This window comes from Podarcis tiliguerta (assembly GCF_965153285.1).
Source record: "Podarcis tiliguerta genome assembly, chromosome: 4".
In the NCBI taxonomy this organism is placed as follows: Eukaryota; Metazoa; Chordata; class Lepidosauria; order Squamata; family Lacertidae; genus Podarcis; species Podarcis tiliguerta.
Genome location: NC_139537.1, coordinates 76,125,479 through 76,152,351, shown reverse-complemented (window position 1 = coordinate 76,152,351; position 26,873 = coordinate 76,125,479). Strand labels below are relative to the sequence as shown.

At 43.1% G+C, this 26,873-nt stretch overlaps 1 protein-coding gene across 1 annotated transcript; it reads right to left on the bottom strand.

The window, feature by feature from the left end:
* Positions 1 to 984: 984 nt before the first annotated feature.
* On the bottom strand, positions 985 to 26,145 carry GRTP1 (growth hormone regulated TBC protein 1). Its single transcript, XM_083438045.1, has 8 exons — positions 24,012 to 26,145; positions 19,861 to 20,012; positions 15,373 to 15,531; positions 12,843 to 12,967; positions 10,225 to 10,321; positions 2,474 to 2,646; positions 2,177 to 2,362; positions 985 to 1,421 (listed from the first exon to the last, which is right to left on the bottom strand). The coding sequence occupies exons 1-8, from the start codon at positions 24,068 to 24,070 to the stop codon at positions 1,332 to 1,334; spliced, it is 1,041 nt and encodes a 346-aa protein (XP_083294171.1). The 5' UTR covers positions 24,071 to 26,145; the 3' UTR covers positions 985 to 1,331.
* Between the last annotated feature and the right edge of the window lie 728 nt (positions 26,146 to 26,873).

Here is a 26,873-nt window from a genome sequence, read left to right as displayed (position 1 = left end):
TGTTTTGTCAGTGTCCAGTTGAGCAGTTGCGACATCTTTGTGTAAAGAGAAGTGGAAGGGGCGCACTGCAAAACCCAAGCAGCAAATTTTGCCTGCCACCTTCATTTCCCTAGCAGTTTCAGAAGATGAAAGAGCAGTTGGGTTTGCAGTGGGCCAAGGTACCTACAGACAAAGGGAATATGTACTGGGCTGTTGTGTAAATGCCTGGCAGCCACTGCCAGCACAGTGTACCTCACTCCTGCTGTGCTGGCGGCAAGCTACCACCTGCCTTCCCCATGCCCCTCTGCCTTGTGGAAGCCGGAGCTGTATGGTGGCTTACTCAGCTGTGGGGTTGGAGGCTTCCTGCCCCTCAGCTGAGCAGTTTAAGGAAGCCCCACCCCCCATCTTATGCAAGGGGGTGGGGGGGCTTGATCAACTGAGGGGCACGGATCAAGCCCCCATACTGCTCTTGCTCACGTGAGCCACAAGGGCATGGGGCTGGGCAATGTATATTGGCTGCTTCTTCCTCCCCTAAGGTGGAGAGGAAGCAGTAGCCGAGATACATCATGATATCAGTAAATCATGGCATTTAGCTGCTGATACATCACAATGTTAATGACCAGATATTGCCCAGCCTTACTTAACAGGTAGAGATCCTATATCATACAGTCACAACAGGACAAAGCACACACAACTTAAAAGTTCAGAGGTGCAAATAGAAGCTGTGCTTGTTCTAGTAGGCAGTCATTCGAACATCTGCATACCAGATGGCTCCTAATCATACAATTGATTCCCAACACAAACAATTTATTTCAAGCGTCAGCCTACTCCTCTTGGGGGGGGGTGGAAATACAGCAAAACCTCCCTGTGATCAATACATAAACCAAATTCAATTTTTTAAGGTCAGCAGCATGCAGAAGCATACTGAATATTTCCAGCTGCTGAAGATTCTTCTTAAATACTTCTGCTAGAGGTCTTAGGCCCATTTTACTATGCAAATTCCAGAAGAGGAGATTTCAAAATAGAATTTATTTTGCATTTTTAAACTGATATTTATAAATCTATTTAAATATTACAAAATCTTCTGAAGGTATGCAGTGCATTTGTTCCAAAAAAAAAAAAAAGGTTACCGCCGCAGTGACCACATTTTATTCTCATATAACTTAAAGGTTTTTTTTTACAAAAAATAAAAATAATCAAATTACCCAGTTCAACACTTACTTGAAAGCTGGAGAGAATTGGTCATGTCAATCAACACTAATGGAAACTGAAGAAATGGTGTATCAGTGGAATTAAGTGAAGAAATGTGCCCATTTTTTTGCAGCATTTTGTCTATTTTAAATATTGTCCATTTATGTCTGAGCAATCAGATTTGCTCTACAAGTTTCTCGTAGTTTCTCTATTGTAGCCATCCTCAGACTTCCAGGCTCTGTAAATATTTTCTAGAATTAAGAATTTAGAAATTGTTAGTGTAAGTCAGGACACTCATTCTTTTTACAAGTGGGCTCTTCATTTTACATCCTTGAGTATTCCCATCACTATAATGGATCTTTCCCTTGGACAACATCAGTGAGGCTGGGGAGCCCAGGACCACCTCCATACACTCTGCCCTGGCTTGTGTCCCAGAGTGGTCACTTCAGTACTGCAAACTATGGGTCAGATTCAGACTTGCTCTTCTGTGAGCAGAAGGGAAGGAGATCCAGTGAAAATTCCCACCAGAGCAAAGATGCCGTCTCCCATGCGGCTCCACAGGATCCCTTGAACATCTATTTGACAGCAGCATTACAAGAGATTAGAGAGAGCATCAGCAAAAAATTGCCTCAATCTCCTCTCTCTAGTGGTATGTCCTATAGCGTTTGACCCACTGCTAGTTATATCCAACCAACCCAAGTTCAAGAGCACCATGAAGCACATTGAAGCAATACAGTTGTACCTTGGAAGTCTGTTCGACTTCCAAAATGTCCGAAAACCAAAGCGCAGCTTCTGATTGGCTGCAGGAAGGTCCTGCAGCCAATTGGAAGCACCATCGAACGTTCAAAAACTGGAAGAGTCACTTCCGGATTTCGATCATTTGGAAGCCAAAACGTTCAAGAACTAGGCTGTTTGACTTTGAAGGTACGACTGTATGCAGAAAAGCAACAGCAAATAAACAGCGTTTCTAGCCAGTTTACAGTTCTCTACAACATGGGATGCCTACCTGCATGAAAGTGTGACACTCCGTTACAAATGGTCCTTTGGTGATCTCTTTAAATCTATCACAGATATCTGGGAAGTTGGTGGCTTCCAAAATGAAAGCTTGGTGGTGCTTAATTAGTGTTAAGGCCACACGAAATATTATTTTTGATCCCTCGTAGAACAAGCAGTCCCAAATTCGAAGTACAGTCTGTAGGAGAGAGGATTTTGTTTAAAGGCATCACTAAAGCATGCATATAGCCTATGTCATTAACAAAAACAAAACCCACACAGCTAAAAATACCATCAAGTTCTCACTTGCCTCTACTGGAAGAATGTCAATGAACAAACATATAAACCAACGCGATACCAGCAAAGTCCACATGATGCCATGTTTCTCCATTAATTCTGCAACGGCAGGAACTTTCATTTTCACAAGCTCTCCAAGAACTTCTTGATCTGTTTTCAGACCCATCATTTCTGGACTATAATAATCTTTAAGAGGGGGGGAAGGGGGGGAAACAAAAGCTAATCACCAAAATGATCCAATTGCTATCATTCATTAAAAAGAAAAACAGTATATGGGGAAAGGAAAGAGCTCATTTTTCAAAAGGTAAAATTGCAGCATGTCTTTCCACTTCAAGAGTAAAGGGCTCAACTCCACATATTGTGACAGCTGTTAAGAGGGCTCAGATTGCGCTATAACTAGGAGAGGCTGTCAAAGTGCCCTGTGTTCCATGACTTGAGCAGACCCAACTCTAGATACACAAATGCACAGTTGACAGATAAACAGCTGTGTGTGACTATATGTGGTACCTTTGGGGATTTATCCTTCAAAGCATCTCAGGCCCTACCTATAACATGTGGGTCCACAAAACTTTCGAAGGCCACATCCAATTGTCAGAGAGTTATTTCAACACGAAAAGGTCTCAGTGCGGCTCCATAAATTAGTGCCAGCTTTAGTATGATTTGTCACTACCAAGGACCACACAGTGCAATAGCTCCTCTCGCCTATTAAGTTCCGCAAGACTCTCAGAAAACTCAGGGGAAGGGAGGGTTCTTACTTTGTGTACAGTGATCAGGGGCAGCTGGTTGCAAGAATGGTTTTGTGAGCACTGGTAGTCATCAGAAACTACATTTGTGGGTCCCTGGGTTTCATTCTGGATGGGGTACTGCCTGATAAACCCTAGAGAAACTGCTCCAAGCTAATAATTCCCAGTCCATCACAGGCACCTGAAAATATAAAGTTGCTAAATGTAATTCAAGACTACAGAAACTGCTGTTGGCACCATAATAGGCTTGGGGGCAGGTGGCAAAAAAAGTTGTCAGGTAGGCAACCAAGTAATTCCCCCCCCTTTTTTTTTTTACATAAACTCAGTATTTGAAAGAAATACAGAAAATAAACAGATTTTCTTAAGGAAGCCTCCAGAGGGCGCTCTGTAACTTGGCATAAGTCACTGTGCAACATGTTCAACATTAATCACTTGATCTGTGGACAGGGAACAGCAGTTGCTGCTTTCAGTCTTCAGAGCAGAAAACGAATGGTAAAGCCCCCACAAGGCTAGCAGGGCACCTTTCCAAGCTGCTAAAAAACTAGACTGAGGCTAGACGTGCCATTATTGAGTTGCTGTGCTTTCATGATCAGAAAATACTAGCACCAACTGAGCACAGAGGTCAACTAGAAATTAAAAGTTTTCCAAGTATGTGCCCCAGTGTTATGTGGATTCTCTCTGGCATCACTGCCACGCAGAGTGTGCCTTATTGCACATGGAATATTAACATCCAGGCACAAAATAGAAAGAGGGAGGGCCGTTTCTGCAAAACAGGCAGTGTAGAAAAACATATTTAAAACCAAACCACAACAATAAAAAACAGCAAAACTTGAGATAATAGTACAGTGGTACCTTGCTAAACCACAGAGCCTAGGGCTTGCCAATCAAAAGGTCGGCAGTTCGAATCCCCGCGACGGGGTGAGCTCCGGTTGCTCGGTCCCTGCTCCTGCCAACCTAGCAGTGCGAAAGCACATCAAAGTGCAAGTAGACAAATAGGTACCGCTCCGGCAGGAAGGTAAACAGCGTTTCCATGCACTGCTCTGGTTCACCAGAAGCGGCTTAGTCATGCTGGCCACATGACCTGGAAGCTGTACGCCGGCTCCCTCGGCCAGTAAAGCGAGATGAGCGCCACAACTCCAGAGTTGTCCACGACTGGACGTAATGGTCAGGGGTCCTTTTACCTTTACCTTGGTTTACAAACAGTCTGGTTTGCATATGTTTTGGATTACAAACGTGTCAAACCCGGAAGTGCGTGTTCCGGTTTGCAAACTTTTTTTGGATTACAACCCATTTTTTTGGAATACAAACAAATTTTTTGGGAGGCCCCATTGGCAAAAGCGTGCCTTGGGTTGCAATCTGTTTTGGTTTACAAATGGGCCGCCGGAACAGATTATGGTTGTAAACCAAGGTTCCACTGTACCAGAACGTGCAAGAGCCATTTAAATACTACCGAGCAGGGGGAGGGGTAGGCAGGCCTCACCCTGCAGAATTGATCACAAGACACAGTGCATGCACACCATTTGAATGGCAATGCCCATCAACTTTAGGGATGCCCTTGGCCCCTAGGAGTTGGCTCCTAGAGTACCAAGGAAAAGCCCAGAAATGAAGAATTGCTTTTACTGAGTGTAGGAAGATGATCAAGTAGGGCACCAGAAAAGATATGGGGAGAGATTTCCACAGCCAAGGCACCACTATTAAGAGAGCCTTATACCCAGTAGCTACCTATTTAAAGAATCAAAGCCTATGAGTCAAGCCTTTGATCAATGTTAGAAACTGAGATATGAAAGCTAGGAGCTAAATGACACCTTAAACCTTGGTCAACTAGAGCCAGGGCTTTCTCGGCTGCGGCTCCAATCTGGTGCAACGCTCTGTCACAAGAGACTAGGGCCCTGCGGGACCTGACATCTTTCCGCAAGGCCTGCTAGACAGAGTTGTTCCACCAGGCCTTTGGTCAGGGCCCAGCCTGACTCCCTCCTCTGGCAACCTGCACAGAATTTTGCTTAACGGTTGCCATTAATTTGATTTTAATTAATTTTTATAATGAAATGTTTTTAGAATGTTGGATTATTTGATTGTTTGATTATTTGATTGTTGTTAGCCACCGGCTTCAGCTGGGGAGGGCGGGATATAAATAAAATTTATTATTATTATTATTGGTGCAACAACAATATGTCTAGGTGTGCTTTTTTATAACAAGAATACAAAGCTGAAAAGGAATGAACTGCTGCTAAAACATTATGTTCTTTTTTCACATGGTCTGGTCCTTCCCCTGCCCACCCCCCTAAGGTTCTTAAGAGGGTCTCTTCCCCAGTCTTCAGAGAGTAGCTGGAAGTGAGGAGGCAGAAAAAGGCCCTCCTTTCTTACACTCTGCAGTTTTAATCTGAAATCTTAGACGCAGTACTGCACCCAGAGCTCAGAAACTGCCCACGCTGATTAAATTCCCTGTCACAAAATGCACCTAGAACAATGGGAGTTCTGAACACTGCCTATGATGGAGATCTTTACCAGTTGAGGCAGGCTCGGAAATGGTATAGGTGGTCCACTAAAAGAATATTATAGCACATCCAATTCTATGGAGTGGCTTAAGCTACAGAGACATTCACTTCTGCTAAGCATCAAACCATCCCATGTGCATGGACTAGGTAAAAACTCAAAGGGAATTATTTTCATGGCATATGCCAGGCTTCCTCAACCTCTGCCCTACAGATGTTTTGAGACTACAATTCCCATCATCCCTGACCACTGGCCCTGCTAGCTAGGGGTCATGGGAGTTGTAGGCCAAAAACATCTGGAAGGCCGAATTTGAGGAAGCCTAGCATATGCTGCCACCTACTGCAGCTCAGTGATCGGGTGAGGAGAGAGACTGATTCACAGCAGAGATAAAAACATAAAATTAACTGTGTCCTGTTTTTAACAATTCTAATCATCCTAGGTTAACTTGATTTATCCAGTTCATCAGTCGACTATGAACATGTCTAACTGAGAATTATCCAATGTCCTGTATTACCTGCATCTTTCCCTTTTATCTCATTACTTTGCTTGCCATTTCCGCAATTTCAAATATCACCTAATATAATCAAATATGATCAGTTAAAATCTGAAGCATCAACACCGGCCCTGTGACATTCAAGCTCCTTCGCTTGTGAACAGATTTTGAATGTCCAGTTCTTGGAGCAACCAGCCTTTGAAGTCATGAAATAGCTGGAAGACTTGAGGCAGCAGGCTTTGTCATAGAACAAGTGAGTTATATTCAACACAACAAAAAACACAACACAAAATCCACAGCTGCAATAGAGACAAAGGAAAGCTAGCTCACTTAAGTGCCAAAACTGCATTTTACTGAAGTGGTTTTAGTATTTGTGTATCAGCTTGAAAGGTTGTTTGGGAAATCGTTGCACAGTGATGTTGACATGTCACTTAACCAATTGTATTAACTGCATTAACTTGCAATTACCGGATGAAAACCAATGTTTTCACCTGGAAGAGTTCAATAGCTTTTGAGCCTCTCTCACATGCAATTTATGATACAGTCCAAGGATATCCTTGTAAGACAGAGGCATAAGAAATTAAAATGTGAGTGCTGGCCATTGTAGGTTTGCACTGGCATTACAAAACAGCTGAAGCTCGATATGTGTTTGCTTCTTTTTTAAAAAAATGGGTAAAAGTGCTCTAAGAGAGTATGTTCCCTATCCAAGTTGGAGAGAGAGAGAGAGAGAGAGAGAGAGAGAGAGAGATGCTTTTCCCAATTTGATGGACAGAGGTATGCTTTATACTGCTTCCTCTTAACTCACAACATATACCGTACTTTTTGCTCTATAGGACGCACTTTTCCCCCTCCAAAAATGAAGGGGAAATGTGTGTGCGTCCTATGGAGTGAATGCAGGCTTTCGCTGAAGCCTGGAGAGCGAGAGGGGTCGGTGCGCACCGACCCCTCTCGCTCTCCAGGCTTCAGGCAGCTATCCGCAAGCCTTCGGAGCGCAGCGGGAGTTCCCGCCAGGCTCCAAAGGCTTGTGGAACACAGCCTGTTCTCCACAAGCCTTCAGAGCGCAGCGGGGGTTCCCACCGGGCTCTGAAGGCTTGCGGAAAGCAGCCTGTTCTCCCCAAGCCTTCCGAGTGCGGCGGGAGTTCCTGCCGGGCTCCGAAGGCTTGCGGAAAGCAGCCTGTTGTCTGCAAGCCTTCTGAGTGCGGTGGGAACTCCCGCCGGACTCCGAAGGCTTGCGGATAGCAGCCTGTTCTGGGGGCTGGGGTCGGGGGAAGCTTGGGCTTCCCCCGTCCCAGCCCCGCGGCTAAAAACAAAGCTGCGCCCAGCTTCTCCCGGCTGGAGAGGTTGTGTGTGGCTAAAGAGGAAGCCAAGACAGCTGTCTTGGCTTCTTTGCTCTTTGGGGTGGGGGGGAAATTTTTTTTCTTTATCCCCCCCCCTAAAAACTAGGTGCACCCTATGGTCCGGTGCACCCTATGGAGCGAAAAATATAGTACCTCTGATTCACACAACAGCTGAAAACTGCATCTGCTGCAGTACTGACAGAGGAAAAACTCCTAAGATAAGGCATGTGAGATCCCTATAGGGTTATGGTGCTGCTCAGGTTTGTGCATGCATTCCCTTCATCACTGGGACTCGGTATTTTCACACACACAGTGGCTTTTCGGGCTCACAGTTCAACAGAATTCTGCTTGCCAGATTTGCTTGAGTCTTGATATTACAATCTTTAATAAAGCATCAATGCAGTTGCAGCTGCTTTCTTATCCTATGGGAGAGCCAGCGTGGTGTAGTGGTTAAGAGCAGTGGACTCATAATCTGGTGAACCGGGTTTGCTTCACCGCTCCTCCACATGCAGCTGCTGGGTGACTTTGGGCCAGTCACACTTCTCTGAAGTCTCTCAGCCCCACTCACCTCACAGAGTGTTTGTTGTGGGGGAGGAAGGGAAAGGAGAATGTTAGCCGCTTTGAGACTCCTTAGGGTAGTGATAAAGCGGGATATCAAATCCAAACTCTTCTTCCAAACTCTTCTATGGACCAGTAATGAGATTTGCAGGGAATAAGGAATAAAGATTATAACGGCTATTGTGGACTTGTTCTCTGCCACAAATGGATTAAAAAGAATATCCAGAAATAGAGCATGCTGCAGTTCCCTGACCTTTTCTGCTTTTAAATCTCCATCTTCAGATCAACAATGCAAAGAAGCTGAAGAATCATCTTTTGAAACATGGCATATGCATGCCCATTTAGACTTCCACACAAGGTTGCTGTACCCACTTTTGCAAGAAAGTTTTAGAAAAACTTTGGATGATTAACTCGGAAAAGATAGCCCGAATACTTAACAAAGAAGTCAAAATGGAAATTGGCAAGTTGCAGACTATATCCGGAAGATTCTAGCCCTCCAACAACATCCCCCAAACACACCTTTTCATTTTCTCCTACGTTAGTGTGTAGTGATTATTCACTCTTGTGAAGAAGAGATTAAGTGCAGCACTTGAGGACATGGGGAGGGGCTATTCCCCTATACTTGGCAGCCCAGCCAACTTATGAAAGATGTGTATTTATTCAAACATTTTTTTAAAGGAGAAAGAATCGAGGCTATGCTTGCTTTCACACTTTTAGGAACATTTGTTTAAAGGCATCTTTAAAGGCATCTTCTCAGAACTCTCAAAACACCAAAAGTGCCTCAATTGTCCTGTCTAATACTCAGTAACTGATCAAATTTCAAGGGTGCTGGAAATAGATCTGTACCATGCTTGAAAAAGAAAAAGTAAAGAATTAAAAAAAAAAGATACTTAAACAGGAAGGAGCATTCAGATCCAGCAACTTTGAACTCTCTGCTAGGTTGTAGTTACACATTTTCACTGTTAATTGCTTCTTGTTGGGTAGAGCAGAAAGGGGGAAGAGAGACGGCTATCTGTTGTCTTGAAAATTCCCATTATCTTTGGGATAATGGTTAAAAGACTATTTTCAAAAAACAAAAACAAGGGCTGTAGCAAAAATAATTCAAAAGCAAACAAGACTTTCAAGATGTCACAGGTTTTGTACTCCAGGCCTTCCATCTAAAGACATGCTCTTAAAAAAAATCTAGCAGTTCCAGTTCCATTCACTGGAAGATGAATGAACCACTAAAGATTCCATTTCCTTTTTAAGAAGCATGCTTTAGAAGTTCCCATTGTACTACACCTTAACTATTTTAATTAACATGCAAATGAACAGAGGCCTGCAGAAGTGCTCTGGTTCAATTTCGCAGATTCTTTTTATGTAGGTTTTTCCTCTCCTTGCTGCCTGCCTGCCTTTTGTAAAGGATGAGAAGTATAGCAAAACACCAACTATGTCTATGTCCATTCTGCAGCGCTTTATGTTGCAAGTGGGAGCTCACATGATGGAATGATGTACCATGAAGAAGACACTCCTCATTCACAGATAGCCAGCATGTCAGAAAAGGCTAGGTGAGAAACATCTTCCAGGTTTTCTCTGTGGTACATGCTTTTTGGTATAGAGCAGTGGTTCCCAATTAGGGGCCCGTGGACCCTTGGGGGGGCCACAGCCCCACCCCTTGCCACCCACCGCAACTATTTTGGGGGGCATTTTTGCATGGGAATATCACAAATTCTATGGTCTGTTTTAGCTTTTCAATATATATCACTATCACTCACACTCTCTCTCTCTGTGTATATATATATAGTGTGTGTATATATAGTATAGGATTATGTCTGATAGGACGTACAGCCTCTTATGGAAGGAAATAACCCAAATGCCAAAACATGCTATGCTATGTGCTCACAGATAGTAAAAAGAGAAGAATATATCAACATGTATTTTGCTACGTATACAAAAGGAAAGTGTAAATAGAATGAATAGAGGAATGTGATGGCTATTTCCTACAGAGAACTGCTTTCAATGTAGTAATTGGGTAATTCCCTGGAGTTACAATATTATATGATTAGACTGCCCATTGGATAGTCACTCTTACTTAGCACTTAGCTCAAATACAGGAAATGACCTGTGACACAAAGATAGAAAAGGTGGGAGTTTGACCTACCAGGCAATATTCGACCAATGAGAGCATCTAATAACCAAAAGGATTCCTCTTCATTCCTTGTGATAAGAATCAGATAGCCTGCTATGAAATTCATGCCCTAAAACACAAAGGAACAATTTATCTAACAAGCTTGATATAATGTTGACAAAAGTAATCTTAAAAGGAGCCAAGATAATAAATGGGCAGAGGGAGGACCTAAAGGTAATTCACGCTTATCAAGAGTCAGTTTTAAAAGTGTTGTGAGCAATTTCTTGCTGCAGGTGCAAGAGTAAAACACTTCAATTTCCGAGGCTACGTTAAAAGGAAAATAATGTTTGGGCCACTTTGACTTTAAAATCCCACAGACTAAGTCTCCATTTATAGTTGTGCGAAGTCTAGAATTCCACTGCCTTGAATAATGAAGGATGAAAACTGTTGGAATGACCACAAATGAATGCATAAAACAAAAGAAGTATTCAGGGACATGAATAAGGCCCATTTTCATTTGTTGTTATTTATTAATTTATATACTGCTTACATGACAAAATGACTTCCAGTTGTATTTTTCATTGAGTGTTCACCCCAAGCACGCTCCTTTACTTTGAGCCAATGATAATACTCAAACCTTTCCCAGAGTAATTAGGTGTGTTTTTTTTAAAATACCTGTTAGGAATTCTATAGCTGACTCCAGAATTACAGCCTGTTCACAGCTTGGCTATTTGAAGTATAACACACAAAAGCAACACAGGAAATACAACTGCATTGTTTGGTTTTTGCATCATAAGATGTAACGCTGTTTTATTTTTGTTTCCTTACATTTATGGCCTACCTTTCTTTCATCACAGAACCAAAGGCAGGATGCATGTGGTCCCCAGGCAGTCAGCCATGGACCAGAACCAGATGAGTGCATCATCACAAGCATTGATATAATTTGGGTTAAGTAGCGAAATGGCAATTAACTCAATGATTTATGTGGCTAATTGCCATGGATGTGGCTAATTGGCATGGAGAAGAAACAGCAGACAAAAGACAGTCTCTGTGCAAGAAATGCATTTTCAATGCTGTCTGTGTGGTGGTGAAGAGTAGGACTGCGTCAAGCTCATCATAATATTAGCTCACATTTGAGGGCAACCCTAACCCTATTTACCTCGGAGTTAGCCACCAATGAATTCAATAAGACTTACTTCTGTGTAAACATGGATAGGGTTCTGCTGTTATTTCTATTTCTGCAACACACACACACACACACACACACACACACACACACCCCGCCATGAATTTCTTTTGCAGCCATCCTAGCCACACTCACAGCAATTGCTAGTCCCCAAGTCTGAAGTGTACAAGTTGTAAGATCGTTTTAAAACATTCATGGACACTAGTATCAATTGCAGTCTGTCAGATCCGGCCTTTGAATGCATCTCCTGTTTCATCTCTTTTGAAACCTCCCTGAACCTTTCACCAATCACTCTTCTTTACCATCATCTTCCATGGAAAAGAACGAGGTGCTCTCATTTTTATTTCATAAACAATGCATCTGGTTTCAAGGAGGAAGATGGGGGGGGGGGGGACTGACTCCTGGATAAATGAAGAGTTGTCCCACAACTACTAGCTCAGTTAATCCAAAATAGGTCCAGTTGTTTTCCTTTTTAATTCCAAGAATTCATAACCATCTGTTTGTGCCTAATGGGCATGGTTCAAAAACGTTTGTTTCCAATTTCCCCCGAAATGTAAAAAAGCTAACAGATGTTGTAAACAGCAACAACAAAACCCTCTATTCTACTTTATGGGGGTATTTGCCCTCCAATTGTGAGGGTACGTTTTCAGCCCTCAGACTGCCAGCTTGCTCAACAATAGCAACCATGGTGACAGAGGGTTATTTGGCACTGCAACAAAAGAGTGCCCCTCCACAGACATTCATGGAGCAAACTAAATTGTACATGCCAGCATAAAAGCTCATGCATCGAAGCATAGTACTGCAGCGTACAATAGCAAGGCAACACTAACTTCAGAGTTCACAGTGATGTTTCTCAGGGAGTTAACTGTCAGGCACATTAACATTGCAAGTGTTAGGAAGGTCCTGTTGAAACAGAAACTCGGGTGCCCCAGGTTCGCAAGCATTGTCCCACACTTGGTGGGTGTTTGAGAGGACTCAACGCAATCTGCCCGCCCCCCAGCACGCTTTTTTCAGCACGCAATCTTTTACCTTGCTGAAAAGACTTTGCCTTCTTTTAAAGAAACATCTAATGTTTGCTTTTAAAAGGTCTCCCAACCAATGTTGAGGTTTACAGTGCATTTTAGAGAACAGTAGCAGCTCACTTTATACCTACGGCAGTTTGATGTGCAATGATGGTGTAAGTTTGATAGTTATTGTTCGCATGTGAGGTGATGCGAGGGTCTCTGAGCACCACTCACAAGAGGCTGTTCTGGATAGGGCTGGGAAGTTCCAAATAAAGGAGCAAACTGAGAGGTACTAAACTATGGTAAATTTAAGATATTGACTAAGGACTAGAATAGAAGGGTGGGAAGGTTAAGTGCATGAAATCTACATTTCTCAAATTTTGCATTGCCATCAAGGCCACCCAAGTTATAAACGCTTCGCTTTAAAAGAAGCTCACGATTGCATTCCGAATGTCACATACCTGGCAGTATCCCACAGACGGATTATGGTGCCCATATGCCACCAATACATTGTAGAGTGTCTTCTGTAAGCAGGGATCAGCAGTTTTGCGGAACCTTACATTATCCGGAAATGTCCTATTCATGTCTAAAATGTAAAAAAAAGGAAACGCCAAAAATTTAAAATGTATCTATAAAGCAATATGATTCATGGACTAAAGTCTTGGGATCTGAAGTTGCCTTCTCACCCATGAACTCAATAGTTGACAACATGCTATCTATCTGGGATTCCCTGACTGGTCAACAATACGGTTCAGCTGTCCTATTGAAAGGATCGAAACAGCCCTATGGATGCATGACTTGTGTGTAGGGGGTGCTCAAATACAGATCTGAACAAGCTGAACAGGGTAATGATTTTAGCCCTGTCCTCAGGTTGTTGTTTTTAAACATCTGCACATTGAACATGGTTTTCTGTACGGGATGAAGATCAGCATTACAGGCTTTAAGAAACTTTTTATTCTTCAGCAATGCAGGCAAAATGCTATATGTCTATAAACAGGGAAGGTTGACTCTAAACAACTCTGAAGTAGACTGTAATTCACAACAGCTCATGCCTTAATAGATTTGTTGTGTCTTTAAAGGTGCCACAACCGTGTGTCTATTTCGTCTGCCGACTGTCCATGGATTTAACATTATCCCACCTCCCTCAGGACTGCACAGAAGTCTTTTATTGTTTCTTTGCATTCCAGGGATTATCCTTTACAACAGGCATCCCCAACCTTTGGCCTTCCAGATATTTTGGACTACAATTCCCATCATCCCTGACCATTGGTCCTGTTAGCTAGGGATCATGGGAGTTGTAGGCCAAAACATCTGGAAGGCCACAGGTTGGTAATGCCTGCTTTACAAGATTCCAACGACCTTGAATAATCACCATAGTTGTTTGCCTAGAACATTAACTACGTGGTGGTATCGCTGCAGTCATCTTAATGTTTCTACTGTATTGCTTTTAAAGGGTTTCTGTACACTGCCTTGATATTCTTGAGAGGCTTGTTATACTTGCAGAAACTGACATTTTATTCTAGAATCAACAGAGAAAGAGTATTTTCTCTCTATATATAATCCAAACATAATCTAGATCTAGTGCATTTATTTATTTATTGCCCCTGAGAAGCATTGCTTGTGAAATTGGTTTCACTCCAAAAATAAAAGTTCATTGCAGATCAGTTCTCTGTAACCCCTCAGTGTGAAAACCGATGTGAGCAGTTCCAGCAATGGGAACGGGGAGGACCCACACCAGGCCCAATGATGTTGTGGGTGAGCACCACCACTTCCTTCTTCATTCACCTGTGGGGCATGAGCAGTGAGGAAAAGGCATGACTGATAAAGGGGAGAGTTTTAAAATGCATAGCCTGTAACCCTTGTGGACGACAGGATCTAGCAGCAATCTAAACGGGAAGCAGCATGTTGAGGACAACCATGAATGATTCTGGACTGAGAAAAACTACATTTCTGTGCTATGAATGGGTCAGTGTATACACAACCTCATTTGAGACCTGTGGAGATACTGCTGGTACCAGTCTGGCAGACTATCAAGCCAAATAATACATTTGAGCAGGAAAATACACACACACACACACACACACACACACAGTGGTACCTCAGGTTACATACGCTTCAGGTTACAGACTCCACTAACCCAGAAATAGTGCTTTAGGCTAAGAACTTTGCTTCAGGATGAGAACAGAACTTGGGCTCTGGTGGCGCGGCAGCAGCAGGAGGCCCCATTAGCTAAAGTTGCGCTTCAGGTTAAGAACAGTTTCAGGTTAAGAAGAGACCTCTGGAACGAATTAAGTATTTAACCTGAGGTACCACTGTATATATTTACACACACACACACACACGGAGTGGTACATCGGGTTAAGAACTTAATTCGTTCTGGAGGTCTGTTCTTAACCTGAAACTGTTCTTAACCTGAAGCACCACTTTAGCTAATGGGGCCTCCTGCTGCCGCTGCTGCACGATTTCTGTTCTCATCCTGAAGCAAAGTTCTTAACCCGAGGCAATATTTCTGGGTTAGTGGAATCTGTAACCTGAAGCGTATGTAACCTGAAGCATATGTAACCCGAGATACCACTGTACATGCATAGGAATTGCCAAGAGAATGTCCCACACTGAACACAAACACCATTGCTTCTGCGAAGGGTCAGGTTTTCATTTGTCTCCAAAACCAAGGCACAAGTCCACAAAGGCACCAGGCAAAAACGTTTCTCTATAAGCCAAGCCTTTGACTGATTAACATTCTATGGCATTTTAAATGCATTTGTGGGAGGGGTGCTATTGGTTTGTTTGTTTGTTTGTTTGTTTTATTACGTATTTTGTGTCCTGATTTTGTATATTTATGTTGTGAACCACCCTGTGGTCTTCAAATGAAATACAATATACAAACAAACAAATTCCCACACTTGTCTCTCTATCCACAGAATACTTGGCTACAGGCTCCTTGGTAAACAGCAGACTAGATTGAACAACCACATACGTTTAGATGCTAACCTGTCTTAATTGTGTCCACGAGTTTGTCATTTTTGTCTCCCTCAAGTAACTTCTGGTAGTATCCAGGGTTTTGTTCCATGTGGGACTGAGCACCACTCACCACCATCCAAACCAGTGCACGGTGCTCATTTGGAATGCCTTTTCTGATATAGCGTTTTACTGCAAAAGAAAAAGCACACCAGTTGATATTTCAAGCATTATATTTTGGATACTTAAAATACAAAAAAAAAAAACAAAAAAAAAAACAACCTCCAAGGGAAGTAAAAGGACATCAAGGTAACTAGTGTGTCAAGGACAACCCAGTCACTGATGGGCGGGGTACAAATGAAATTATTATTATTATTAACCAGCAATTGCTGATCATTCCACAAACAAGAGCTTGAAAGTGCAGAACCAACATTTGTGTGACCTTAGTAAGAAAGGTAGGAAACTTCAGTGACAAGAGGAAAACACAAAAAGCAGGCAAGTGCCTTTTTCAGATGACCACAAAAATCCTGAGAGAGGGGTAGTTTGTGTGTATCATGGAGGAGGGCAAAAAGGAGGTGATTTGTTTATTTATTCCCATCTTTTTCTATCTTCCTTTATTTATACCCGCCATGGAAGGAGCACTTGTTTCAACGTGGGCTATTAGTACAACCAAACACTCCTGGGTTTTCCAGGTTAATTGTTTTTTAAGTTGATTAGTATACCTTCTGTTTTAATACTTTTTAGCTTTCCAAAACGTTTTACAGATTCTAAATGATTGTACCTGTACCCTACCTGTACCTGTGCTGATCTATGACCATAGTAAAGATTTGACTGACTGATTAAGTCAATTAGGAATATGAAAATCTCCCTACAATTCTAAAATAAATAAAAAATCTGGCTCAGAAAATGCTGCCAATTTTCTAATAGCCAAACGATTCCCATCTACAAAAAAAGGATTGGGGTAGAGAATCTATTCATGCATTTTTTTTGTGTGTATGGACATTACAGTATGTGGATATTTATAGTTAAACAAAGCACCATATTTGAATATTGTTTCCATAATGTCTCTTGCATTTGCAGCTAACCCTTTCCTATCGTGGCTATTGATTTTAAAAGTAAAGCCAGCTTAAAACACAGCTCAATCAGATGCTGCAATCGGATATAGCCTCATGACTTTGGTAGACAGTGGAAGGAGAATGCAACCCTGAGGTTACATTATTCTTTAATGCTGTTGTTGTTGATAGCAAAGCCACGAGTCCAGGGCCGGCCATACCATGATGTAGAGTGAGGTAGCTGTGTCAGGTGGCAAATTCAGAGAGCTGGACATTGGCTAGAAAGGTGTGTCATGTGGTCTGCCCTGCAGCCTCTAAGCTAGCTTCCTGCCCTAGCATGGCTGGCACACCAGTGACACAACCCGCTTCAGGCGGCATGCCCCTCCCACCCCACCAGGGCGGGGGTCCGGATCTGTGGTAATTGGGAAGCATCCATGGCATGCCTCAGGTGCCAGAAGGCCTTGGGCCAGCCCTGCAGAGGCCTATAATGAGGGAAAGTAAATTTAAGTTATGGAGGCCATGCATTCCTTTCTCAGATACTGCCCTTCATCTGAACATCACAAGGTTGAGAGAGAGAATGCCTATAAACAACAGCAACTCCCCCTTCCCAGCCCTCGTCTGCCCTGAGTATCTAGGTGGGCACAGCTGTGTGAGACCAAATCCCTTCTGCACGCCTACCCAGGTTTCAGTGATACGGACCAGACCAGCTTCCTCATCTATAATCAGAGCATGGAAGAGGGATAAGGGAGGTCTTACTCAGAGCCAACCTAGCAGTCAGCAACAGAAGCCATAGACCTAAGGGCTGGCTGAAGGGACAACAGCAATTCCCCAGGTTAGAGGAAGGGCTAGCACACAGCATGGTCACCCAGAGGCACACAACCTGTGCTGTGTGCCTCTTACCTGGCCTGCCCCACTTCCCCCTACCATGAACCACTGTGACTCTCCAGTTCTTCTCCTCCCAGACACATCTGACTTCCCTCAATAGAAACAAACAACAAAAACAAGCCCACACAAATTTAAAAGCAGTCTATGCTTTTGAAGCTGGTGCTGCAAACAGGAGATGTGCTATTGTATACCTCTACAATTTATCTTTTCAGGGTGTTTTTAAAAAAATGAAAAAATGTGTGTAAACGTAGGGGAGAGCAGAAGAACCCAAAACACCTCTCAAACTGTTCTATTTTGGGTTTGAGCCAACTTCTACCTACACCCATTAAGGATTAAAAAATTAAAACTTTATCAATAATCTTTTAAGGGGATTTTCTATTTTTTTTTACTTTCAGTTTAAATGGAAGCCAAGTTTCACAAATTTAGCTCAGTGCTAAATTTTCTATTGTGCTGGAATTTAGAAAAGCTGTGTAGAGCCAGCACCTAAAGAGACAAAGGCGCAGAAAATATTTAAATATTTTGCCAGCTCTGATTAGCTTAATCACTTTCCAGTTTGGCAATAAGCCAGTGGTTGGGCCTAATTATGATAAACAGCCACTAATAACCAGTGGCATCTTACTCGCCCAACTGGTTATAGCAGTTTCGTATGTACAGGAAAACTGTATAATTGCAAGTTACTTGTTACCATTCCAGCAGTAAGCTGCAATTGTTGTGCAAACACCGAGTCATGAACTCGCCCAGTTCTCTTCACAGAGGAATATGTTACGCATACCTGACTGTGAAATTCCCCTTTTCCCATTCAGCCCATGAAGGCTTTGAATATGCAAACGTGAAAATATTTTAATTAGCTTCAGTGTCATGATTGGTCCTCAAACTTTGTCCTACTCACTAAATGAGTTTGATCTCATTAGCTTGGATTCCACCTTCCATGACCTGTTCCAGGGAATAGGGCCCTTTCATGTCCTCTTCCTGCTGAATGCCCTATGTATTTCCTGAAAATCTTGCCCCCAAGTGTTGCGGAACCTTCTAGAACAGTGCAGTGTCGTCACCCGGATTCCTCGCCTAGGATTTTATGATTATTATCATTATGTTTTATTATTATTATTTTATTACTACTGCCAAGTTTTAAGTACTGAGATTATTAATTTACCTAGGGTTTTAATAGGTCACAAGATTTCATGGTAACTATATCTGTAATGTATTTCTGTTGGTGTTTGTCCTTTGATGCTATGGCCTGTCGGCTACGCAAATAAAGTCTATTACCTTACCTTACCTTCTAGAACAGTATGAGATGCAGCACAGGGGGAATCTGCAGCAGCAGCAACAACCACCACCACCACCACCACCCACCAACAACCAGAGACTAAGAAGAAGTGCCTTGTTGTTCATCTTGGAGGAACTTTGGAATCAATAGATATTTGGAATGATTAATTAATTAAACTTGATTTTATTTCTTCAGCTTCAGTAATGTACATTTAAAGGAACAAGCTTCTATACTTCCTTTCAGCATTTACATTTGCTTTTACAGTGGTGCATCGCAAGACGAAAAGAATCCGTTCCACGAGTCTTTTCGTCTTGCGGTTTTTTCGTCTTGCGAAGCAAGCCCATTAGCGGAGTAGCGCTATTAGCGCTATTGGCAGTTTAAGGGCTAAAAACGGCTTTTTAAGGCTTAAGGGATTAGCGGTTTTGCTGCTAAAATGCTTTTAGCAGCTTAGCGCTTCAGAAAAAGGGGTTTTGGAGCGGAAAAAACCCTCAAAAATTTTCGTCAATTTTCGTCTTGCAAAGCAAGCCCATAGGGAAATTCGTCTTGCGAAGCGCCTCTGCAAATGGAAAACCCTTTCGTCTAGCGGGTTTTCCGTCTTGCGAGGCATTCGTCTTGCGGGGCACCACTGTATAATGACGCATTTGAAAACCTACATTTCCAAACATGCCATCTTTAAAACATGGTGAGGGAACAGAGACGTTGGAGAGAAAAAGAGTGTTTCTATTCACGGCAACTCACTGTGCTGCATTTGCAACAAGTAGCTGCTGCTACCAAACATCCGTAGTAGCCGACAGATTATTTCTTACAAGGACAGAATTTACGTAGGAATGAAAGCAACTAATCAGCAATCAACTGTCAAAAACAGGGGTTACCCTCCTTGGAGTTTCCCCATAAACTCTATTCATTTGGGCTGTAATTTGTATGCCCGCTTACCTGGGAGTAAGCCCTATTGGACTCATTAGAACAAGCTTCCTCAACCTCAGCCCTCCAGAGGTTTTCAGACTACAATTCCCATCATCCCTGACCACTGGTCCTGCTAGCTGGGAATCATGGGAGTTGTAGGCCAAAAACATCTGGAGGGCCAAGTTTGAGGAAGCCTGCACTAGAATATACTTCAGAGTAGATTTGTATAGGATCACACTGTTTGTCCAGAAATAATCAAACTAAGGTCTGAAGTGGGGTAGGTCGAAGACATTGGCGCTACAATAAATGTGAAAACAATGTCCACCTCCCCCTACTGAAAAAGTCCTATTGAAAAGATTCAAGCAAAATTTCATACACGAGAAGGAAACAAGGAACAGCATCATATTGGAATATTACCTTTTAAGCTTTTCGGTACACCGCGGTTACCCTTTAAAAGCTTGGACCATTTAATTGCTCTCCTAGTGAGTATCACTAGGTATCTAGAAAAAAAATCTTCATATGATGTATAGTCAAAGTTTGCTGGCCTTTCAAACCCATATGGATCCACTCTGCAACAGAAGGGAAATCATTGTACAGACATATTAGTTTTATGTAGTTATATAAACTTCACATACCTAAATTAAAACTTTTTTCCCCCAGAAATGCAGCTTAAAGGGAGGAAAAACTGGACTTTAAAATGTCAGAATGAAAGATGTTTATCAACTGGAAATGTCAATAAACCTTCCGGAAGTTTAGAAGATGAGTCTGCTTTTGTAGACACCCAGCTAACACCCATTAGCTTTGGTGGTGGTTGATGCTAATTAGGACTGATAGGGAAGAAGACAAAGAGGCCAACAGTAGGCGGAGCCAGAATAAATGACAGGAAGAGCAAATTTAGTTTTGCCCCCATCATCCTCTCTGTTGAGTCTACAATGGCAACACTAAGGAGGAAGGTTACAGTTGGTTCTACCCTGAGGGATAACCAGCCTCATATAACCAACATGCTTAAGTCTAATTAATGCATGAAAGGGTTAATGCCATAGAGTAAGTGGTCCTGCCAGGCTTAGCTAGGTCACTCCCACTCCCCTTGGGCGGAAGATAATTGGGCCTACTGTTGTACCTAAGTAGACCCCAGAAGCTCAACATGCGAGGTCTGAGCTGGTTGCTCCAAGATCAGACCACATGGCTCTAGTAAGCCTCTTTTGAGTTCTTATACCAGTGATTTAAGAACTTTCACCACTGTAAATAAGCCAAGTTTTACTGCCTATGCTTTCTAAATGCTGTGTGGAAAAGCACATGAAGCTAACCTTTGGAGAGTTTAACTTACCAAGTTTGTGGACTTTTTCTATGCTAAGGGAAGAGGGGGACTTTGGAAGGAACTTAGGAGGACGTATTTTAAAGATCTATTTCACACTTTCCTTTTCTGCATATTTTGTGATTTTTATATCTGCTGGGGTTCTCTCACCAAAGAGTACTTGCCCCAAATGTGGATCTTGGCATCCAGGGAATTCTTTTACACACTTATTTTTTCCTTCCTTTCAACCTATCTTATAGGGCTGTTGTAAAGATTACACTCTATATAAAGCACATTATAACCTGGTAATTATTTTTATCTAACCAGGACATTAATGGACCATTTATACAGAGTAATATCATTGCATGTTTGGTAATTTTAATCCTGATCATTTTTCTTTTTATTAGTACTTGTTACAAATCAATGATCTTTTCAGTGACCAGAGTTTTACAGTCATGGTTATACACTCTTGCAGAGAGTAGACAAGGCCTTTTTCAGGTCACTTGTGTGTTTTGCATTAAATTCTGAACCTCATCAAGCTCTGTATAATGGGACCAATATTGATTTACATGGTTGCTTATCTAAATGCATACATAAGGCAGGTCAATCAATCCATTTTCTGCTCCCTTTAGCCTCTGGCTATTAGCCGCTTGAAAACATAGACAAACGAGAGAATAAAGTATCACCGCTTAAGACATTTCCAATAAATAGTATCAGTTTCACCATGTACTTATGAAGGGAAATGTTCAGCTACTGGAACATGTGCTTAAGTGCCATTGGTTTCGACTGAACTTAAGCATGCATAACTGTGCAGATTTAATCACTGCAAAAGTTCAGGAAAGCTCAGCGCTTCAGCACAAACAAGTTGTATATTTAGCATTCAAACGCAAAAGGCACAACTTTCTCAGAAAAGCCTCCCAGAAAAGCACACATGGGACTTTGGATAATAACGTAATCCTTAAAAAGTACTCTTCCAAAAGAGATGGCCACAATACCTCCCAATTGCTCAACCGCAATTTATACATACAGCAGTGTGGGTGAGCAAGCCTTTCCTGGACTGCACTACTAATAAAATACGTTGCACCGTTAAAAAAAAAAAAAAAAGTATCGCACTGTGTTTCCTTGTAGCTTAAGACTTCATGTTTCCACATTCCATTAGGTCTTTTCAGCCCTGCTGGGAGGATGGCATTCAAACAAGCCAGGTTCCAACTAGAACCCCATCATTCTGCCTGGACACTGAGGTCCAGCACCAAGGGCCTTCTGGCGGTTCCCTCCCTGCGAGAAGCAAAACTACAGGGAACCAGGCAGAGGGCCTTCTCGGTAGTGGCACCCGCCCTGTGAAACGCCTTCCCATCAGATGTCAAAGAGATAAACAACTACCTGACATTTAGAAGACATCTGCAGGCAGCCCTGTTCAGGGAAGCTTTTAATGTGTGACATTTTAATGTATTTTTAATCTTTGTTGGAAGCCCCCCCAGTGTGGCTGGGGAAACCCAGCCAGATGGGTGGGGTACAAATAATAAATTATCATTATAGAATCTGAAGTGGTACAGCTCAGGAGAAAAGCTTTTATTACTGTCAGGGGCAGCTCTTGGGGTGTCAAATTAAAAAATTCAGCGCCTCTCATGCTCCATTCTAAATCGCAGCTATGGCATCCCCAAGGCTCCACGACTAACTTGTTGCGCTCTCCTAAATCTGCCTCTGCTACTGTATTGTATAAATGGCTGTGCCTGATAATATGCACCAGCAGTGGCGTAGCGTGGGGGGGCCCGGCCGCACCGGGCGCAACATCTGGGGGGCGTGCGCTCGCACTCGCACCTCTCTGAGTGCTAAAATCCATGGGTTGGGGGGGGAAAATTACTTGCCTTGCCCCGGGTGCTGACAACCCACGCTACGCCACTGTGCACCAGGACAAAGAATACTGCAGTGGCAGTGTTACTCTGAATCCCAGTTGCTAGAATTCACAAGTGGGGAGAGTGTGCTGTTGCACTCAAGTCCTGCTTGTGGACTCCCCATAAGCCACTGCTGAGAACAGGATGTGGAACAATTATGGATCTTTCATCTGATCCAGCAGGGCAGCTCTTCTGATGTTACATCCTTGCATAGCCATTACCCACTGTCAGGTGATAAACAGGGAAATGCTAGTCAGCCCATCCTTGATGTCTCATTTATCTCTCTGCAGAAATTCCACTGAGCCTTTTTTTCAGCTACAAGGAAATTTATAAACATAACTTCCATCTAGACAGCATTCAGCCTTTCCATATTCTCCAGCGATTACCAACCTCTGCACTCCCATATTTATAATATTTCTGTATTTATAGAGTACTACAGTACACAAATTGTTTTGATATTTCTTGTAATAACAAGGGCTTCTTGTTTAAATTATTTTAGACAGCCTTTCGGGACAGAGTCTATTATAGTTTTAAGTTTTATTTTACAAATTAAGCGTTTTCCTAAAGTTCTATGTGGTAATAACAATGGGGGTGATGGGGGGGTGTTGGGGAAAGATTTCAAAAAAAATTAAATCTGCTATTTTATGAAGTTAAGATGCCACTAAGTGTAAAGAACTGAAATAAATTAATTTTCAAGTGGATTGGTTTGAAAGCAGAAAGAAAAGTTCATTCTTTCCATGTAACCTTCCAAAGGGAGCAGGTGTTTACTGTGGCAGCTGTAAACCACTAATAATCCTGGCAGTGAAAGGTTAGTTTTATTACAAGAAAACCCGAAAGAGAGTGACAAATCAAGATCTTTGGTAACAGAGTTTTGAAAGTTTAATTATTGGGGGGGGGGGGACACAATGTAGCTAGCTTAATTAATTTATCCACTGAATTAAACAGCCATACCAACACTGCCAACTGAAACCTGAAGGGCAGAAATAACTGCCCCACTGTGTACTCAGTAACCAAAGGGGAATTCATGCGATACAAACTTTAGCTGAAAACCACACGAAAGAAGAGCTTTCAGTACGGAATGGGGAACTCCCAGCATCGATTTACCCCAAACGTAAATAAGTTTTCTGGGTTGTCTTTCTCAAGCAAATCCTGCTGCTGCGGCTGTGTTTTTTTTTTTAACTTCCTGTTGTATCACAGATACACCTGAGGGGCCACTTAACACCAACCCAGGAAGATTATATATATATATATATATATATACACACGTTTGTGGCACGATATACAGAGAGATTATTACTATATAGAATATTAAAGGCACACACACAAAAAGCAGGAGGGCGAGCCAAGAGCGCTCTCCATTATTCTGCAAGGGCGCAACCTACCTGTGGACGTTGCTCTCGCGGTTCTCGCGCTTCGCCCGCCGCTCTTCCTCCCCGTCCATGGGAAGGGAGTACGCCGGGTTCCTCCAGCACAGAATGGTCGAACCCCCGCCCGGCCCGGCGCGGCCTCGCCGCTGCCTCCTCCTCCTCCTCCTCTTCCTCCTCCCCTTGCTGGAGACGAGTCAAAGTCCCACCACTCTTATCAAAGGAGAGCGCGCCTCCTCCCTCTTCTTACGCTCCGAAGTTGTCTGCAAAAAAAGTGCCTTTGACGAGGTGGGAGGGAAGGGAGCGGGCGGTTTCCAGAGCAGGGCAGCCTGCAGTAGAAAATGTGTTCACATTGGAGGGGGGTGGGAGGGAAAAGAAGCGTCTCCGAAGTTCCACAGCGTCGCCCTTCAAGGACAGGGAACAGAGCGGCGCGCGGAGCTTATCCCTTTCTGTCTGCGCTTTTCCAGACCAGTCTTTTTTTCTCCCCCCGCGCCTGTGAGGGAGAGTTTAGCTTATTGGTGGCTCCCACCGCCAGCCGAGCTGGGAATTGCGCCTCCTTAAGGACAGCGCCGGGGCAAACGGCTCCTGAGGTAGAGCGATTTAGGAGCGCAGCTGAGAAGCCTCCCTTTCCCTGGGTGGCTGAGCGCGCGACTGGCTCCTCCTCAACCTGCTGCTTCGCTCCTTCTTCGCCTCGGGTTGCGCGCGCACTTCCCCAGAAAAAAACCTTGGGAAGGAGAAGGAATCCTCTCCCCACGTTCCTCTTGCTGCTCGTGTTGCCGGCAGAGGAGGCGGCGAGCCAAGCGGGGAGGGAAGCCTCACCCAGGGCAGTGAGGGTAGCGTTTCAGTTTGCAGCAAGGCGGAGGGCCGGGACTCGTTTTCCGTTTTGGAGCAGGTGCAGTGGGAATAAAGGAAGCAGCAGCGTGCATTCCTCGCGTGGGTCAGCGCAGCCGGTCCACGCACGTGCCGCTGGGAAGTCCAGAGCAAAGGGTGTGACCTCAGCTCTCTAATTCCCATGCACGCCCTGCTGTAACACAGCCTATAACCAAGTCGCATGCAAACAACTGCACCTTTGCTTCCCTGTTTACCCCTGCCTCACTTCCTCCAGCTGTTTGTTTTAGACTGTAAGCTCCTAGGGGCAAGGACCTGTGCTCTTAAAGCAACACACATCCTAGGGACACTGTGTAAACAACAAACACGTCGACCTTGGAAGTAAGCCCCATTGAAATAAAATGAACTGAAGGGAGGGGGGGCGAGGCATTTAATTTCTATGTAGGAATTGGATGGGAACCTGTGTTTGTTCCTACATGCCAGGTTCCTTGTTGGGGACTCTGTTGGTGGGATTTTTATTCTATTTAGTTAGTTATTAAATTTGTATACCACCCTATACCCATATATCTCAGGGCAGTTCACAACATAAATCATACACTTGTTGGCTTTGGTGGCATGTGAGGGTTTTCTGCAGATTTTAAACAGAGGTAACTTGGTACACTTGCCGTTAAGAAAGATGGCAAAATGGTTCAGTGCATCTGGCTGTTAACCAGAAAGTTTGTGTTTCGAGCCAACCCACAACAGGATTCCTGCATTGCCAGGGGTTGGTCCCTTCCAACTCTACACTTCTATGGAAGATGAGCACTCTATGAAAGAAGCTTACATCAGTGGCTACTCACCTGAGTGGCGTAACTTCAGAAAAGGATGTATCACTTAAGAATATTGAGTATATCTGCTTCCTTGAACAGAATGAGCTGCAAAGGTGCAGTTATCTGTGAGTACCCCCTTTCTGATGTTACGTTGCTCATCCGAATAGGCTGCTTACTAATGCAGTTGACACTTAACAGCTAGCTCCAGGCCACATAGGTATTCAATTGTTTTGGGGACCAGTTAGTAGAAAGGCCAATCCCTGGTGGGATTTGAACACACGACTTTGCCTCTCCGAAGCCAAGATCCCACAGAGTCACAAGTGCTTCAGATAAGAAGCAGAAGCTGAAGGAAGTGGCTGCTTGCAATGGTTGCTGTGCCTGTAGTGTGAACCCGAGATGCTGCCTGCGGAGTAGAAGATACAGATCCCACTAAAGAAATTCATTCAACAGAAAACCCATTTTCCACTTCCTCCTCCTTTTGTGAGTCATTGACCCAGTAGATGCTGAACTGTACTGCTTTGGGGTTTTTTTGTATCCAAGTTTCATGCTTCTGGCAGAGTGTCGGCTCCAGGGTTCTTGCCCAAATCACATGGGATTAGGTTGATCAGGGAGTGTCTCAAGATCAGTAAGAGCTAAGATCGTTTTTTTAAGTAGCTTAAGAATTTCCCCGGCTCTAAAATAGATGACCTCTAAATAACAGCATTTCACTAACACTAAAAGCAGAGCCGCTTAAGCTTCTGTGGGGCAAGTTAAGGACCCTGAGCTATGTTTCTGTGCAAGGGTTTACACACCCAGGACGGTCTGTATGATAACAAGGATTAGTGAGATCTCTACTATTGCCAATTTTTTTAAAAAAGTGAAATCAAAATGTGACTTAACGTTTTGACTTGCACGCTTTCCTTTGTCAAGCTCAATTAAAAACTCTTGCATTGACGGTCTGTTATAACTCTTATTTTCTGCTGTTAATGCTTATAATTATTGATAGACACACACCTTGTGAATGATATGGCTTTTGAAAGTGCTGGTTTCCTAGATAAAAATATATAGTCAAATTAGAGGTCTAATTTGCAAGATTGCATCATACATTGCTTTAAAGTCCCACTGATTTCACTGGGAGAGTTAAATACAGTATTATTATTATTATTATTATTATTATTATTATTACTCGTTGTTGTTGTTGTTTAGTCGTTTAGTCGTGTCCGACTCTTCGTGACCCCATGGACCAGAGTACGCCAGGCACTCC

Bases quoted from the DNA above. Each gene is read 5' to 3' on its own strand.
- GRTP1 (XM_083438045.1), bottom strand. From the start codon at position 24,070: ATGGACGGGGAGGAAGAGCGGCGGGCGAAGCGCGAGAACCGCGAGAGC. The intron at 15,532-19,860 runs GTAATATTCCAA...TTTCTTTTGCAG, and splicing joins TGTACCGAAAAGCTTAAAAG to TAAAACGCTATATCAGAAAA. The intron at 1,422-2,176 runs GTAGGCATCCCA...TCTTAATTCTAG, and splicing joins AGTGTCACACTTTCATGCAG to AAAATATTTACAGAGCCTGG.